Source organism: Paramormyrops kingsleyae, chromosome 3 (assembly GCF_048594095.1).
Source record: "Paramormyrops kingsleyae isolate MSU_618 chromosome 3, PKINGS_0.4, whole genome shotgun sequence".
Taxonomy (NCBI): domain Eukaryota; kingdom Metazoa; phylum Chordata; class Actinopteri; order Osteoglossiformes; family Mormyridae; genus Paramormyrops; species Paramormyrops kingsleyae.
The window spans coordinates 12,171,481-12,189,348 of NC_132799.1; the positions used below are offsets into that span (position 1 = coordinate 12,171,481).

Consider the following 17,868-nt stretch of genomic DNA (forward strand, 5'->3'; position numbering starts at 1 on the left):
AATTTGAAAGTGCTCAGGTCAAGCTTTTGTATGTCGGTCATGACAGCTGTGGAAGTACAAGGAACTTCAGGTCCTGTATCCTGTGCTGTGGTGGCGTTTTAAAAACGTTTCGCATCGAACGACGTGTACATGGTCTTTTGCATGTGTTTGTTTAACCAGCGGTCCCGCCCCCCTGCAGCGACCCGCGCCATATGTTTGCAGGCTGCGGTGTTTGATTGTTCTAGGGTCTGCTAGTCTCCAGGCCGGAGCTGCTCTGACCTGCTGTCTGTGCCCTGACAGACTGTAACCTGCTGCTGGAGAAAGGAGACGCCGCAGCCCAGGAGCTCATTAACTCTCTGCAGGTGCTGGAGGTGACAGCGGGGGCCATGTCCTCCGAGCTCGTCCCCCTGGTAAGCGGGTACGACGGGCCTGCCCTCCTTCCCAGAGCGATAAGGACCTTCTCACCTGTTCCCTCCTTTGACTGAGAGCTTAAACAACCACATCGTTCATTTTATAAACACAAGTACAAGACTTCCTTCCAAGCATCTTGTTCTGTCTGACTGGGTTTTGTTTTTGTTTAGAAAAACTTACTGCCCTGTTGAGTGTCTAAAAAGCATTAAGATGTTCTTAAAAAATTGTAAATGCTGGGCAAAATTAGATGTCTAATAAAAACCTAATGAAACCATATAAAATGTCATTTGCAAATGTCAGGGACTGGATGGGTACTGGCCGTTATTTTTTAGTTTCGACACCTGCAATTGGAAAACGAGTTTAGGGAAGATTCTCCTTCTGTGCCTGAGACTGAAATGATGCATCTAGATACATTATGGATTTAAATGTGTGAATCGTCAGTGTGTTAAGTTGGATTATTTATTTTTTTTTATGAGATGCACTACTTCCTACATATTGAGATGGATTATGGGATTATGCAATATACAGTTTTCCCCATATGTAATTATAGGAAGTCCACTGTAGTAATTTCTTGCATAATAATTAATACAGTTTTCACCAGTTTAAGCCGGTTTTGCCGTCCTCTAGGGCATGGCTATTATATTACATCCCAGCTTCTAATTTCCTAACCGGACTAGAGGCTCCCTCTCAGCCTCTGCTTTCCTTATTCCGAATTTCATGGGCGTTGGTTTCACTTGGTCGGTAATCATGGGGTTTCTGAAAAAGTTCTTGAAAGCAAGGACTTGTGAAAGATTTAATATGATTTTAAATTGAATGCATCACATGTCCTTGAAAGTAATGTGAAATAAGTCACTCTGCCTGTAAGATACACCCCACTGTTCTGTATTGGGATGTGTATTGGTATTGGGATGTATAGGTTTGTAACAATACCTTCACCTGCCTAGCAAACTGATTTCCTTCAAAAATAATTTAAAGATTTTAGGTTTTGGTACCATGCAGCTTGCTTATTGTTTTAACTGAACTTTGATTTGCATTTACAGGCTGCCTTATGATTAACTAGTTTGCCTTGCATCAGACCTTTATACAGAGGGACTTTTAATTCTGAAAGTTGTGCCTGCTTTATGCAGTGGCTTGTCAGATGCAGTGGCTTGTCAGATGCAGTGGCTTGTCAGATGCAGTGGCTTGTCAGATGCAGTGGGGGAAAGCCTCCATAGGGCCATGCTATAACACTGTCTGCACTGCCTGGCATGACAACCAGCTCAGTAAAACGGCACAAACCCTGGAAACCTATTTAAACTTACTGGATCTGAATTCCATTGGTCTGCATTTAGAGTATTGAAAGTTATTGATCTGTCATTTGCCCTTCAGGCCTTTCCCCCGCAATGAAATGTTTTCAGTTCCAGGCCCCTTGCATGCTGTGCCGCATGTCGGCGATGCATTAAGTGTCCTCACGCCCCTATTCCCTGCAGCTACTGGAACACCTGCCACACCTCTGCACCTGCCTGCAGCATCCCTACACGGCCGTCCGTCACATGGCCGCACGCTGCTTGGGCGTGCTCAGCAAGATCGCTACCTTGGAAACCATGAACGTCTTCCTGGAGAAGGTGCTGCCATGGTTGGGGGCGATAGACGACACCACCAAGCAGGAAGGTGCCATGGAGGCCATGGCCTGTATCCTTCCTTGCTCTCCGTGTTCTCAGTCTGAACAAATTGAGTACTTTTTGAGGTTTTTGATGTTGGTCATGAGATTGCTGGTTGTTTGGCAATGCCAGACGTATCTCAAAGACACAGATGGTGCATAACAGATGTAGGCGTATCCAGTCTTCCAAGGAGAGTATAATTTGGCATTATCCGTAATCACACTGTTCAACTGTTGGTAATGGCTGCCAGACACATCAAGGGTAACTTTGACTGGGGAGAGCATTACGTAATGTGTCCCGAATGTAAGGATAGCGTACGAGGATTTTGAGCATAATAAATGTGACAAAATGTTTCTGTCGATCAGTTCTCCATCTTGCAGTGCAAGTCGGAAATAATCATTTTCAGTGAAGCACTTTAACTACACGCTCTGCTCGAAGGCAGGTAGACTTTTGTAGGTCAGTGGGTCCTTTGAGGTCGTTCCTTGACTGTGACATCCCAGGCGTGATGGAGCAGCTGGACGTGGACATCGTGCCCTACATCGTGCTGCTGGTGGTGCCGGTTCTCGGCCGCATGAGCGACCCGAGTGACAGCGTCCGTTTCATGGCCACGCAGTGCTTTGCCACGCTTATCCGCCTGCTACCTTTGGAGGTATGCCGCTGTGTTGTAGGGGGCTGGAGGGAGTGGGTGTTGTTGTTGTTTTTTTTCCCCGTTTACTCAATTTGGGTCTCTTACTGAGAAATATGTTGAAGGTCTAGCAGCAGATATCAAAATAAGGTTGTCATTCTTGTGATTTCCCAGCAGAGGGCAGTATGTCTGCTTTTCTGTAATCAATGTTGAATGAATGCGGTACCGCTTTTTCATGTGTCTCGCAAGCTTTGTGCTCTTGGTCTATTCCTTTTCATATTGGGTGAATTCTGCAGCATGTGCATATCCTGTTGGTGTATGCTCATATCTTACAAGGGATCTTGAATTTATTGATTTTAAAACCTCTCCTGAATTAGGGAAGGTAAATGAAAAGCTGAAATGAGACCCTAAAATTATTATGCTTTTTGGCTGATTAGCAGTAGCCATGAGAAATGAATAACTGAAGTGATAGCTGTGTTGGTATCTGCATGCTTAAAAATCTGGATGTTTTGCCAATTTGGCACTCCTTTGCGTCAGAGGTTAATAAAATCCAGACTTCTGTTTTTATGCTGTCTGGTTTTAAAAGGGGGGGGACAAAGATCATTTTAATTTCGCCTTTCGCAGGAGTTATAGAACCCTGTATAATACTTGGCTGCCAGATGCTGTTAACACCCTGGATTATAGAGAAGGGTTCTGACATTTAAGACATTCCTTAGCTTTTGTAGTTTTGAAGTTATTATTCTGAATCTCTCTGCCTGGCCTGTATAAAATTCAAAGGATTTAAGTTCTCAGCCCTGCGTAATCAGTCCTTCCTTAAACTCCTTAGGCATTGGCTTTTATCAGAACGATGTGGCATAATTAAGGATGAGAACTGTAACCCAAAGGTTATTCGTTTTGTAAGTCTTTCATAAGAGTCGGTAAAGTTAAATACCAGTGTGATGTCTCTTCTTTCCCAGGATGCAATGAGCGCGGTCATATGGTCTCTCTCTCACATTGGGTCTCATGACTAGATTTGTGTACATGTGTCATCAAGGCCGGCATCCCAGACCCCCCGAACATGTCGGAGGACCTGATCAGGCAGAAGGCCAGGGAAAGGCACTTCCTGGAGCAACTTCTAGATGGGCGCAAGCTGGAGAGTTACAAGATTCCTGTTCCCATCAAAGCGGAGCTGAGGAAATACCAGCAGGTGCGTCCCTCTTCTGGTGTAGCGCTCCAGTCCGTCATGCTGATCGCCGTCAGCTATCGGGCTTTGATCAGGCAGGTACCCGGATGTCCCTCTTTATTTCACTGCCAGTTCAGAAGACAAAGAACACATCGTTCTTCTAGCTGGTTGCCTTCCTATGACTCCCTGTTACCCATCAGTGTTTCTTAATGCTTTTTTATAATTAATTATTTTTATAACTTAATTTTTAAGTTAGGCATGTTTGCTTTGTAGTAATAACGCATCAAATGAACCTTTGATCTTTGGCTGTATTGGTTGGGGCGGATTCTGGGTTGCCAGTATCCAGCAGATCCTACCTTGTCTGTGACGAACCACACCTGATCTCAGGCAGATAGTAACTCAACTCATCAGAAAACCTGCTGCATACCAGCACTGCAGGATCAGGGTTGCCTATCCCTGGTATACATTTATATTCAATATATAAAAATATATAAATTCTGCAGTTTGTACAGCACTTCCTTGTTATACAAATTGGCTCCAAATCATATTCTATGTACAGAGAACAAAAGTGGTTGGTATTGGAATGAACGAGTTAAGCTTTTAAGTGGTTTGCAGGCACATTCATACGTCATTTAAATACTGGCAGAGAGAAGCAATGTGTCATTCTTTCTAAATGGTTCTGAAGATGCAATCAGCCAATATCGTCCTGCTCTGTAGAGCCAAAGAGGACAGCATGTGGATTTTTATAGGCGTTTTGGGTTGGGCAGGAACATGGATGCCAACCAGTCTGACCATTTTTATGTTTAAACAAAGTGTTAGAAGTTTCTGGATATCCAGTATTAAATTTATTGGACTAGAAATAGTTATTAAAAGCCCTTTTGATCTTGACTGATAGTGACTGCATCCATCTGCATAAAGTACAGGACAGGACATTTTATTAGGGTCCACATTAACTAGGCAGGTAACAGAATGTCCTTGAAACCACTGAAGCAGTGGGCACTGATTCCCACCAAAGAGTCCAGCATGCTTGCAATATGCACCTGCCTGGCATATTGGGAAATGCAGGGCCGTGTGCTGATGGGGATGTGTACGGTCTTCCCGGCCCTGTGGAGCCCAATATTGTATATCGCCCTGCCCTACTGCTGTGTAAATGATACATCTACAGTGTAAATGATAAGGAAATGAGAAAATGTGATACATTGTCGATATGGAACATTGCTTCGCAGTACACGTCAGCCTCATCATAGAGAAGAACGCAGTTCCAACTAATCACATGGTAGTTTTTAGAATGGACACCCTATGCCCAACAAATGCACAGCAGGGTTGATTGAGTTTGCAGAGCAAGGCGCAAACTACTGTTTTGGTAATATACATGAGTCATGGGAGAAATTAGCACTCCCTCAGAGGAAACTTCAAGCGTCTGTGACAGTGTCAGCTCAGCAGCCAAAACATATTTTTAAATGGAAGATATTGTGGCTAAACGTGGCAAGAAGATTTATGTGGCAGGGTGGTACGCTGGCAATTTAAAGTCTGACGCGCAGCAGACTGGTGCTGTGGCTTATCAGCTCTGCGTAAACTTGCGCCAGCTAAAACCAGAAATGCGGCAACATTTTTTTTTTGTTTTTTTTCACCACCTGAAGCAATGTGATCCAGTAGAACAAGCATTTTCAGTCAGACACCAGCAATTAGGGTTTCCGCTTTCAATCTGAAGAAATACGGGGAGCCACCCTCCTCTCGAGTCCCCAGCGATAATCTGCCGAGTGGGGCAGCAAATCACAAGACAGGGGACATATGATGCCTTGTATTGGTTCCTGTAAAATCCCATAAAATACAGGATGGGTGGCGACATTACTTACAATGTCAAACCCGATTCCTGAAACAAGTAGCGAGGCTGTCAGAGAAAAAACCCAGCAACAAGTTTCTAGAGTTGTGCCCATGACAGAACAGATTTTTTTGTGATTTATCTATTAAAATTAGATTTTACTTTACCCGAATTATTATAATTAGTACAATATTGTGGAGATTTTCAAAAATGTAATTTTATAAAGCTGAAAATTTACCCAAAATAATATATATTGCCAAACAGACGTTATTGCTAGGAAGTACTGACGGATTTTGCCCCTCTGTGCACACCTGGACAAATTTCATTGCTAGGATTTCAAAATTCTGGAATAGCATTGCTTTTATCCTCTCAAATTACCCAAAAAAATTAGTTGCCACCCAAGCCTAATCTCAACACAACTATCGCAGTACTAACAGTGTGACAGTTGCATGCGCATGTGATATTAACATTACATATTGTTAAATATCTGATGATATGGAAAAAAATATCGAGCCAAAATATTTTGCAATATTACAGTTTAGTAATCAGCATGCCGACCCATAAATATTTTATTAGGTTCAAGTTTCTGAGGTTTTGGTAAAATAGGATGTCACTTAAGTATTTTCTGCTAGCACTGCATTTCACTCAAATGGAGCAGCTTTGATAATTGCAGCTCGTTTCTCTAGGATGGAGTCAACTGGCTTTCGTTCCTGAACAAGTACAAGTTGCACGGCATCCTGTGTGATGACATGGGATTGGGGAAAACACTGCAGTCCATCTGCATCATGGCAGGGGACCACTTCCTCAGGTACTCCGTCCCTGGGCCTCGTGGCCCGTTTGGGGGATGAACAAACAAGTCCGGTGAGTTATTAGTGTTTCGCTTTCTGGCCTCGGTGACAGGTCTCAGGAGTTTTCCAAAAGCAAGGCTGCGGACTGCTGCCCCCTGCCCTCCCTTGTGGTATGTCCTCCCACGCTGACTGGCCATTGGGTGGACGAGGTGAGCAAGTTCTGCTCCAAAGAGTATCTGAACCCCCTGCATTACACCGGACCTCCCACAGAGCGCATGCGGTAAGCGTTGCTCTTCCTGCCCGCACCCAAATTGCTGGCTGTGACTGTGACCTGCTCATGCAGTGTTGACTGAATTCTACTCCCTCTTCTCTCCAGGTTACAGCATCAGGTGAAAAAGCACAACCTCATCGTGGCTTCGTATGACGTTGTACGCAACGATATTGACTTTTTTAGGTACTTCTTTATTTCTGTCAAAAAGTATATTTTGTCTTGGTTCCTGTACGGCAGTCTTCACATCAGCTGACTGTGTATCCAGGCATAGCAGTACGTTAATCAAGGCACCGTGTACAGAACCACAGCAGAGAATAAGACAGGAACAGTGTCCTACATTTCCTTGGGTTACTGTCACAGTATCGGCTTTAAACCAGGCGGAAATGCCTGCATGCGTATAAAGGTTGATTTATACATCTGCGCAGAGCTTATGCCATAGTCTACACCTTCGGGGGCATTTGTATTTCTGCGCTGGTGTTGCTCTGCAATAACATTACCAAAATGCTAGGTGGCTGAACGCCGTCTCATAGAAAATCAAACTTGGCATGCTTTTGCATTTTTAATAGTTGTTTCTTTTCAAGATTATCTAGCATACGTTGAAAAATCAGTTCAAAGTTTACCGGGGCTGCTTTTGCATGAGGTCTGCATGCGCTTTGCCCAGCCAATCATAATCATTTTCAGCCTCGCTGATTGTTACTCATAAATGGGTTTGTGAGAATTTTGCTCTCCCTTTTTTGCTTCATAAGTATCTCAGTATTTATCACAAAGAAATCACATCACGATATCTGAAATTCCCCAATAACGTGCAGCCCTATCCTGAACGGCTGCAACAGTTTTTATTTTTTTTAAATAACTGAATGGCTACGACCGTGGCAAAAACGGCAGCCTAGCAACTAGCCAAACACTAATAGTCCCACACCAAAATCCCCCCAGCTGGAAACCAACACCAAAAAACTTGTGTAGGAGGAAATGCAGACCAGTCGCGGTTCTCGCCGTCTGCATCACCGCGATGTGTGATTAAATTTCCGGGGAGGTGCATGTTAGGCTACAGCATAGAATACGTGGCTACGCCAGACCTATGACATGGATTCTACGCAAAAGTTTAGTTCACCATTAACTGTTATTTACTCCTATTAACACTTTCATTTGTAAATTTTGTTGTCTAATAGAAGTCCTTATATTGTTCATGGATGACGGTTCTACTTTAGCGAAGGTATTAGCATTCAACTTGGATTTTTATAACCCAGCTGATGTGCTAAATTTGTGGAGTCTTGTTTGCCATGTACATGACTTCCATATATTAGTGTTGTCAAGGCTATAGCTAAACCCCCCAAATCTATTCAGTCTGCTAATTCCTTTGCCTTGTATTGAGATTCCATTGCATTTAGCAATAGCTAACACAGCTGCTATGAACTTTATACATTTCTGACACCTGAACACCACTTCATTTTTACTGGGCCAGAGCGTCTGGCAGCCCTACAATAGGCCCGATTCACAGAGTGCCTGTTTTTGCTGCGGTCCAGGCCAAGCAGTGACTTTGCTCCGGCTGCTTCTAAGCATGGCTCCACGCAGGAGCCTCCCGGCTCATGACTTCAAGCTGTTTTACAGATTTTTCTATTTTTGCACTTTGCGTGTGTCGTTATAAGCTGTTTGCTGGTGCTCACCTTCGTCATTTTGACATTGCAGGAATATTAAATTCAACTATTGTATACTGGACGAAGGCCACGTGATAAAGAATGGGAAGACGAAGCTGTCCAAGGCAATCAAGCAGCTGTCTGCCAACTTCCGGGTCATCCTCTCCGGCACGCCCATTCAGGTTCGGCTTGGAGAAATTGGGGGCTCAAACATTAAGTTGTGTTTTGGGGAACCAAAAACATTGTGGGGGGGGCTCTACTGAGATCGTGAGTATAAGTCTGCTCCCCTAATTTCCGAATGTACGCTGTAGGATGTAGTGATGTTTGGTGGTATTTCCATGCATGAGTGTGTTTTTGCTGCTTACTCTTTAAGAAAATCTTATCGGGCGGGTTGGCTGATAGTGTTTAAAAGATAGTTGTTAGGTATAAACCATTGGTAAGCTAATCATTTGCTGCTAGTTGTATATTGCTAAACTGTATCCATTAATGAGTGGTATGGCTTTGTGGTCTTAGAACAATGTGCTGGAGCTATGGTCTCTCTTCGACTTCCTCATGCCCGGCTTCCTGGGCACTGAGCGCCAGTTTGCTGCCCGCTATGGGAAGCCCATCCTTGCCAGTCGTGATGCCAAGAGTTCGTCCCGGGAGCAAGAGGCGGGTAAGGGGTCTGAGTTAAGTGTTTGGTCAACATGCTTGTTGCCTTTAGATCTTCCTTGTGACTGTAGTCTCTGACTTGGGGAAAGGCAACAGCAGTTTCATCCACAGTGAGTTTTCCTGACCTGAGTGGTTGGTCCTTCCAGGTGTGCTTGCCATGGAAGCACTACATCGGCAAGTTCTTCCCTTTCTTCTGAGGAGGATGAAGGAAGATGTGCTTCAGGATCTGCCACCTAAAATCATCCAGGATTACTACTGCAATCTCAGCCCCCTGCAGGTAAGTGTCAGTACTGCTCGGCGGTGGTGGGTATTAAGGAATGGAAATGTATGTGAGATAACTAACGTTAGATGCAAGTGTCTTAACTGTCCCATAAACCAGTGTTTCCCAACCCATTTCTCGGGGACCCCCAGACAGTCCACGTTTTTGCTCCCTGCCAGACAGTCCACGTTTTTGCCCCCTGCCAGACAGTCCACGTTTTTGCTTCTGGGAGCAGGAAGGGAGCAAAAATGTGGACTGTCTGGGGGGGCCCTGAGAACTGGGTTGGGAAACACTGTCATAAACCATCTCCATCCTCAGGTGTTTCACTAAATGAAAATTATTGCACAAATGCTTTTGTAACAACTACCCAAATTCAAAAAAACAAATGTTTTTAGAAAACCATATTGATCTTTTAATTTGTATTTTGTCAATCTTCATGTTCGTTGCATATACATTTTTTGGATTTATGTTTTCCATAAGTGGCATTTAATAAACGTCCAGTATTTTGTTAGCTGGGTTTATTTGTAGTAGTACTTATTTAAGGGCAGATAGCTTTAACTACATCTAATACATCAAAGTCTAATCTAACTGTATAGGTTAATCACTTGTAAAAGTCATATAATGCAAGAAAGTAAATTGAGTTGAATCTCGAAACTGAACTTGCGTCACAACAGACGTCACGTTGTATTTTTGTTTTCTTTGTTCCCCTTTCCCCCTGCTCTTTGCAAGGGAAATTTTAGAGGCAAACAAAAGGGGATAAAATGTGAAACCGCTCCCACTGCCATCACCTCAGAGTTACCACTTGTTCTCCTAAGTAGCAAAGCACTTCAGTTCCTACTGTGAGCAGAGGGCCTCTGCTTGGCCGCATTCAGCTTGGTGAAGACCTGATTGTGGCTCAGGATGCTGGCAGGACTTTATTAAACATATTGAGTCTAATCAGCACTACACAGAGGGTTGAAAAACATGAGTTACAATACGTGTTGCTCTTACTGCTGCCTTTTTTTTAAAATTCAGATATCTGTATTCGGCCAACTTGAAAGGTCAATACAGTGTTTCATCACTGTCGATGGCAGCTTAAATCACTGTTTATAAATTAAATATAACCTACATTGTCAAAAGTAGAGATGCATCGATCCAGTATTCAGATCGGTATCGGCGCCGATCCAGACCTATTTGACGGATCGGGTATCGGCTATGCATGACCTATCCACGTCCGATACTCATTCAGTTTTAAAAAGTCTCTAAAAAGATAGCTACTATTTTGTGTTAAATCTATTTGTACAATCAATCGCGCGTCAGCTCTTTGCCTTTTTGGATGTGTTTTTTGTGGCATTCAAGCTGAACACTCACACTGCCACTGAGTTTTTTTTTTTTTTGTTACTCCGTGGGTGTGAGCGCAGTGACATCTGCCTGCTGTGACATCACACACATACTCATGCAGTAGGAGGAGCGTAAGAACATCCGATAAGAGGGTGACAATCTGGGAGTATTTTATACTTGAAACAACAAGTAGTAGCACAGCGATTTGCAATCTTTATAAAAACAAAGTTTTGAGGGGTGGAAGTAGCATTTAGTGGAAAATCCCACTAAACAAAGCGCACGCAACTGTGCAAGACGACGCAAGTAATATGAAAAAAGCAATGGATGTCACTAGCTTGGGCTGTTCCGCGCACTCGCTACAGCTTGTGATACACGAAGGGCTGCTTTCGCAGCGAAGTGTAAGTGACGCTGTTACCAGTGCGAGAAATTGTGGGGCATTTTAAGCATTGGCCAAATCCTCGCTTGGAAGATATTAAAATTGAACTGCAAATGCCTCAAACGCTTAAAACAAGATGTACAAACGAAGTGGAACAGTATGTTATCTGTTTCTAGTAGCCTAACTAAAGATGTTTTGGCATACATGTTTTCATATATTTACTAGTTTTAACATATTAATACATAAAGTATAAATATATTTTATATATTATATTGAAATATTAAAGTAAAAAGCTATTGTATCTGAATAGGTATTGTATCAGCAGTTGCGTATCGGAATCGGATCAGAACTGAAAAAATGTGGAGCGGCCCATCTCAAGTCAAAAGTACCCCCCCCCCCCAACCCAAACTCGCACAACCCCCACTACTACCCACAGCCGACCGTGTTGTTCAGCCCACAAGCTCTGCCGTTCCGGAGATGCTCTGATAAGGGCCAAAGAGTTATAGCCAGACCAGTGAGACAAAGTCACTCAGGTTTTCACTCCTGCTCATTTCTTTTGCATTCAGCACGTCGACTAAGTATTGAATTTAGGCTCATCTACGACAGGGGTAGGCAACCCTGATCCTGGAGTGCCGCTATCCTGCTGGTTTTCTATCCTACCTGATGAGTTATTATCTGCCAGGTAGGAAGGAAAACCTGCTGTGTACCAGCACTCCAGGATCAGGATCAATGTCTCAGACATTGACATGCACTGTTTTGAACAGGATAGTCCGTGTTATTCACATCCTGGTGGTGGTCATTATGTTTTGGCTTATCGTTTTTTATGGATGCTTGTACCGTGTTTTGAAGATAATTGATTTGCTTTGCGGAAATCGCCAGGATAATCCTCCAGGAAATCCTCCATTTTTAAACCCATATTTTGATGCATGTCCAGCTTTGGTGGGTAGTTACTCCCCCTCACACTAATACCTTTAGACTTGGCTGGGTAATTTGTCAAAGCAAGAGGACGTAGGTAGGGCAAGTGAACAGGGAGCCTCTTTGGGCTTGTCAGCTGCCGTAATTGGTGAGGATATTATCTCCAGATGGTTCATCCCACTTCTTCTGATTAAGGATTTATTTTAGTTTTTAATCAAATGAAGTGCTAATTTTTTCTCCAGGTTGGAATTTGCAGGTATATCGTATAGTTTCTTCTCATTTTACTCTTAAAACAATACACAGGACTGGAAAAACAGTGGGACCATTCTGTGGCCCCAAGCACAACGTTACCTTTTTCTAGTTACCTAAGAAAATAATAGAGAAATAGCAAAACATTAGCCCTGGCAATAAAACCGACTTAGAATGTTTAAGCTACAAAACGGTCTTAAACCACTTAACATAATATGACAGAAAGGTGTATGAAAATCACATAACTCCAAGTAATTAATAATACACAAAGAATTTATGTAAAGCTGATTAAGCTAATACTTATGAACAATGTTGAGTTATTCTGCTGAGAACTTGGAGGTAAGTCCTCCCGTCTGGTAATTTAATATCACATATATTAATACTTGGCAACGCATCCGTGGACTGCAGCTGCTGTATGCTGAAATCAGGATATTGTGACATTGCTTTTTGGAGCACTTTTGATGTTACTGGGGAATAAATGTGCTGAAGGTTGATATGTAGGTGTTAATAAAGCCAAGAGCCCTAATAAGCATATTGCTTCTGGAGCTTCTCCCCTTCCGTCAGGGTTAGATAGGCTAAAATAACACTTTAATTATTTTTTCTTACAGCCCGAAGTTCTTCATTTCAGCATTCATTTCACTTTGATTCACCATGCTGTAGTTTCATGATGGTACATTGTAAGGAATGAAACTGACATGGGCTGGTCGTTAAATACCCTCCTTTGATTGGCGTAATTTATTTTGAGCCCGAGTTTGTGGTGCCGTCTGCTTTTCCGCCGCTCCACAGCATTGCTGCAGGCCCAGTTCCATGCTTTAGCTCCTCAGCAGCTTCACCGAACCGAAGAGCACAAATGTCAGAATAATGAATGGTGTCGTCCAGCGTTAAGACTTATGTTCCAGCCACTCTTAGTCCATTGTGAGGCATATTGAAATATTTGGATTTACTACCCGGGAGTAAGCATTTCCCGCCTAGCATCCTTCCATCCTAGAAGGAGGAGTGTCAGAAATAACATTCTGTGTTAATTGCTGAAGTTCAGTTTTCCATTTTATGCCCTGCGGGGAGTTTGTGACCATGGATCACACTTTGTGAAACAGTGCTAAGCCTTTTTATTTTCAACCCCCCCCCCCCCCCCCCGCTCCTCAATCTAACATTCTAGCTTTATTGGTTTTTAAAAAAATTCACGGTTCCCCGTTCCCCAAAGCTCATATCAGTTTCTATGGCTACAGAAGGCTCCCTGCCTAGGTAGTAACAGAGTGTGAGTGAATGCCCAGCCGATCGTAACCGGCTGCCCCTTGTGTGTGCGGGAAACCGCTGGAGGCTCCCTCACCCCACGGCACGGTTATTAATGTCGCCATAAGTGTGATACAAATAAATAAGTATCCCCCTTTTCCCTGGAGTCACGTGCTGTCTGGCGCTCATCCAGATTTTGCCAACAGGGTGAGGAAATGTCTGGCCCTGGAGATTTGGATCTTGCCCCTTTGTTTTGCCAACCCCAACTGCAGTATTCTCTCTTCACTTTTTAATCTGGCAGCCTTTAGAGTCGATATTTCTACCTTTTATTTGGCATACTGGAACAATGCCCCCTGGGTTAAACCCTATTTCCATTTTTTAATCTTGACTGGCAGGAGCGTTTCATTTTCAGGTAAGTTCCTTTGCGGAAAAAACGCCAAACACTAATTTGCTTATCGTTCATTAGCCAGCAGTAACAGCTGTGACAGAGGTCATAATGCTATCGTGGTTTGAAATAGTTTTATCCAGCTGCATTTTGACCCCTGCTCGGTGTTACCTGGCAGCGCGTCCAAGAAAACTCAAGTCAATGTTCGATTATTCAAAGAATATGACGGGAGTTTGTATGCTGCTGTGATTTGTTGCGATGTTTTTGTTTTGTACTTGGGTTCACTTAAGAATTCATTGAGTCCTCATGTAAATGCAGCTTTTTAATAACTTAATTCCCGTTTGTAGTCGTTTTAAGCCATGCACCCGTCTCATGTCCTGTTTGTAATGTTTGTTCATGTGTCAGTTGGATTTTAGTGGAGAAGCTGTCTTTCTCTGAAATGGAGCCTGGCTGAAATGGGGGACTTAAATATGGTTTTGGTCTATATCACAGAAAGTACTGGTCACTACTGCTTAGATAACTCCCTCCACCTCCCTTGCCTCACAGGTGCAACTGTATGAGGATTTTGCCAAATCTCGGGCAAAGGTAAATGTGGAAGACACTATCTCAACAGCCATCGTGCCAGAGGAAGAAGACACACCTAAGCTAAAGGCGACCGGCCACGTGTTCCAGGTTAGTGATTTCACTTACAGATCCCTAATCCTAGATTTCCAGGTTTCTGGTCTAAATGTTTGTGTATATGTACAGCTTTCCTGTTTATTATGATAGACTGAATGTACTTTGAAAAGTTCAGTTTGTTCTTGCAAATGCTTTGGGGAGGAATGATGGTTAACAGTTTTATTATGCATTTTAATAGTATTCCTTGTATGTGTATCAGTCTAATCGATAGTTTGATGGTGAACTCACTGGCTTGTATTAAAGATGAATTGCTACAAAATGGGAGTAAATTACTAGGCAATATCCAAAGTATTTAAGTAAATTACAAATTAAAATCAGTTTTTCAATTAGAAAAATCAATTATCAGTATAATTAATCTCTCCTGGCTTTTATTAATCCAAGAATTCATCAAACCAATGCTAAAATAGGCACCTCCAAAAAATCAACAAAGATGTCAGCCTTGTGGCAAAAAATAAAATAAAGAAAAACACTTAAGTTGCTTCATGGTAATTAACTAGTTTATCTTGAATTACTACCTAAGGCATAATAGTGCAGAACACAAAAAATATTGTGACAGGTTAGAGTAAACCCCTTTAAATAAATGTTTTAGTTCCAACATCAGATATGGTGTATTTCTATAGGTCTTGTGGTTATAATATACTATAATATACTTTGTTGCAAGTGTCTGGTTTTTCTGCCCTGGCCCATCACGGTGGAGGTGTGGAATTACACAAAGCTGCCAATCACTGGCAGCGAGGACTGAGAGAACCCAGCTGGTGACTGGCCACCTACTGCGAGGTTCTGAGGGCTCATTTCTCCAATCCCTACCATGTGTCATTTTTAATAAAAGCGTTAATAAGAAAAAGCATCAGATACGGAAAAAAGCTAATTTTTCTAAGGCCATAGGTTCTCACAATATAATTTGCACCTTTTGATACCGTTTTAGGAGGAGAACCATATTGAAGGATCTAAAAAAAAAAAAATTTAGTTTTGTGTGTTTCCTTTAAGTTCCAAATTCTCTAACTTCTGAGAGCTTATTTGTTTAAGGCCAAGGTTTGTTTTGGACGGTTATAGCTGCCTGGGAGCCGCAGTGCTGTGCAATGACTGACTGCTAGGCATTGCCCTTGCAGGCTCTGCAGTACCTGAGGAAGCTCTGCAATCACCCCGCCCTGGTTCTGACTCCTATGCACCCTGAGTATAAGCGCATCACTGAGCAGCTCGCGGCCCAGCACTCCAGCTTGCGGGACATCCAGCACGCCCCCAAACTCTCAGCACTCAAACAGGTTAGCCTGACCCTGCTCCCCACCTCCCCGCTAACTGACGGTGTCATCCTGTAACCCTCTCGCGTCATCCTTGGTTTTGCAGCTGCTCCTGGATTGTGGCCTAGGAAGTACAGGCTCCTCCGACGTGGCCACTGAGGCGGTGGTGGCCCAGCACCGTGTGCTGATCTTCTGCCAGCTGAAGAGTATGTTGGATATTGTGGAGCACGACCTGCTAAAGCCCCAGCTTCCTTCCGTCACCTACCTACGCCTGGATGGCAGCGTGCAAGCTGGCTTGCGCCATTCCATAGTCTCCAGGTGGGGGGAGCACTTTATGGGGACTTGGAATTTTGGGGGCCATAAAAGGGCTCTGATATTACGCAATTGATACCCCCGTAGTGGGGTTTCTTCGATCTTTTTTTTTTTTTTTTCTTCCCCCGCTGAATTTTAACAGTGGTTTACCTTCCCCCGCCATAGGTTCAACAATGACCCGTCCATAGATGTTCTTCTGCTAACCACCCATGTAGGTGGACTGGGTCTTAACCTCACAGGGGCCGACACGGTGGTCTTCGTGGAACATGACTGGAACCCGATGAGGGATCTTCAGGCTATGGATCGTGCCCACAGGATAGGACAGGTATCTGCCAGTGGAAGGGTCACGCTCAAATCGCAATATTTTGGGAGAAACTAATTTATACATCTGCATTTTTCTGTTGGGGCCTGTCACTTGGGAGCTGTATTTTCAGTGTGTGGCCAAAAGTTAAACCCTGATTTCTTAGTAATTTCACTGGCATTGTGGGTATTCAGAGCAGTAACAAGCTTGTCTCTTAAACTTAGAAACGTGTAGTGAACGTGTACCGCCTCATTACCCGGGGCACATTGGAGGAGAAGATTATGGGTCTGCAGAAGTTCAAGATGAGCATCGCCAACACGGTCATCAGCCAGGAAAACGCCAGTCTTCAGAGCATGGGCACAGAGCAATTGCTCAACCTTTTTACCCTGGACAAGGTCAGCCTGCAGGCCTTAATGGCAGTCTCACTTCCGTTTTCTGTCACTTTCATTCAGGGTTCTCTCTTACTGACTTGGAGTTGTTGCTGCCTACGATTCCAGAGCCCTGCAGTCGTGCATGCATTCACTAAAGTGCAACCATGTATCTGGTTTTTGGAAATTTTGCTCATGGCTTTTGTGTGTATGTGTGTCTTCACCCAGGATGAAAAGTTGGAGAAAGGGGAGGCATCTGCCGCTTCTTCTTCAGGAAAGGCCTCCATGAAGTCTGTTCTGGACAGCCTGGGAGATCTCTGGGACCAGCAGCAGTATGATGCAGAATATGACCTGGACAATTTCATGCATTCTCTTCAATGACCTGCCAAAGCAGTGACTCCTTTATGAAAAGCTTAAATCCTCTTCAGTCAAACCCACCCTACCCCACCCTGCAATGTGACCCGGACGGCTTCCCGTGCTGTTTCTCTAACACCACGCCACGATTGCTTGTGAAAGTGTACCGCACGTTCCAGTCACAAAGTTCTTTTTAAGCTCAGTCTTAAACCATTCATTTTCTTCTCATTCTGATATGCACAAGGAAGTGAAGATTTGGATGAACAACTACACAGGTCTGTTTTGAGCAGAAGTCTCCTATAGACGCCTCGGGCCACGTGAGCGCATTATGCCACCATAGAGCTATGAGCGGTACATGTACTAGTGACATTGTCTTATGCAGTACATGCAGTTTTGGACTGAATATCCCTACCCTCCACCCCCCCCACATTTTTGTTTTTGCACAGCAAACCTCCAGGGGGTGCTCTTTTGCCTCCAATTTTTTCCTTAAGCACAGAATCTTCTCTCTTATCACCTTCAAAACGGTCTGTGAATTGCTTTTTAATACCTAGTGAGTGAGTTCTAGCCAGTATCCTCCCCATCTATCAGCCAATCATGGTATTGTTCCTCTAAATGTCCGCTTTAACACTGCAGTTCATACAGGTACGCAAGTACTTAGGGTTGGAAAATCACTGCTCCACAGCCTATAGAGAGGATCTTTTTAAAAAAAAAAAACAAAAAAAAAAAAAACAAAACGTGGAATTGTAAATATTTATGTACTTGCTCTTTGTTTAGGCTGATAGAATTAATAAATTCTTAAGAGCTTTCGTGAGTGGGGGGTTTTTTATGGTTCTCACCAGCAGATGGCATATTGTGATTCCCCCCTCCCCCTCCCGCACTGTGTCGATCAACCTTGGCAAG

At 43.5% G+C, this 17,868-nt stretch overlaps 1 protein-coding gene across 2 annotated transcripts in view; it reads left to right on the plus strand.

Annotated features, from left to right (window-relative positions):
* The window catches only part of btaf1 (BTAF1 RNA polymerase II, B-TFIID transcription factor-associated), a 37,541-nt gene extending 19,815 nt beyond the window's left edge, over positions 1–17,726 (plus strand). The window contains exons 23-38 of one of the 2 annotated variants that reach the window (XM_072709614.1): positions 280–389; positions 1,860–2,061; positions 2,531–2,679; positions 3,689–3,841; positions 6,326–6,447; positions 6,540–6,707; positions 6,804–6,881; positions 8,385–8,514; positions 8,846–8,987; positions 9,130–9,260; positions 14,264–14,389; positions 15,505–15,657; positions 15,740–15,951; positions 16,111–16,270; positions 16,471–16,641; positions 16,843–17,726. In XM_072709614.1, the coding sequence (XP_072565715.1) occupies positions 280–389; positions 1,860–2,061; positions 2,531–2,679; positions 3,689–3,841; positions 6,326–6,447; positions 6,540–6,707; positions 6,804–6,881; positions 8,385–8,514; positions 8,846–8,987; positions 9,130–9,260; positions 14,264–14,389; positions 15,505–15,657; positions 15,740–15,951; positions 16,111–16,270; positions 16,471–16,641; positions 16,843–16,995 (2,360 nt within the window). In that variant the 3' untranslated portion in view covers positions 16,996–17,726. Of the gene's footprint in view, positions 1–279; positions 390–1,859; positions 2,062–2,530; positions 2,680–3,688; positions 3,842–6,325; positions 6,448–6,539; positions 6,708–6,803; positions 6,882–8,384; positions 8,515–8,845; positions 9,001–9,129; positions 9,261–14,263; positions 14,390–15,504; positions 15,658–15,739; positions 15,952–16,110; positions 16,271–16,470; positions 16,642–16,842 lie in introns of those variants that run through there. The other variant, XM_072709615.1, reaches the window with a different exon arrangement.
* The last annotated feature ends 142 nt before the right edge of the window (positions 17,727–17,868 follow it).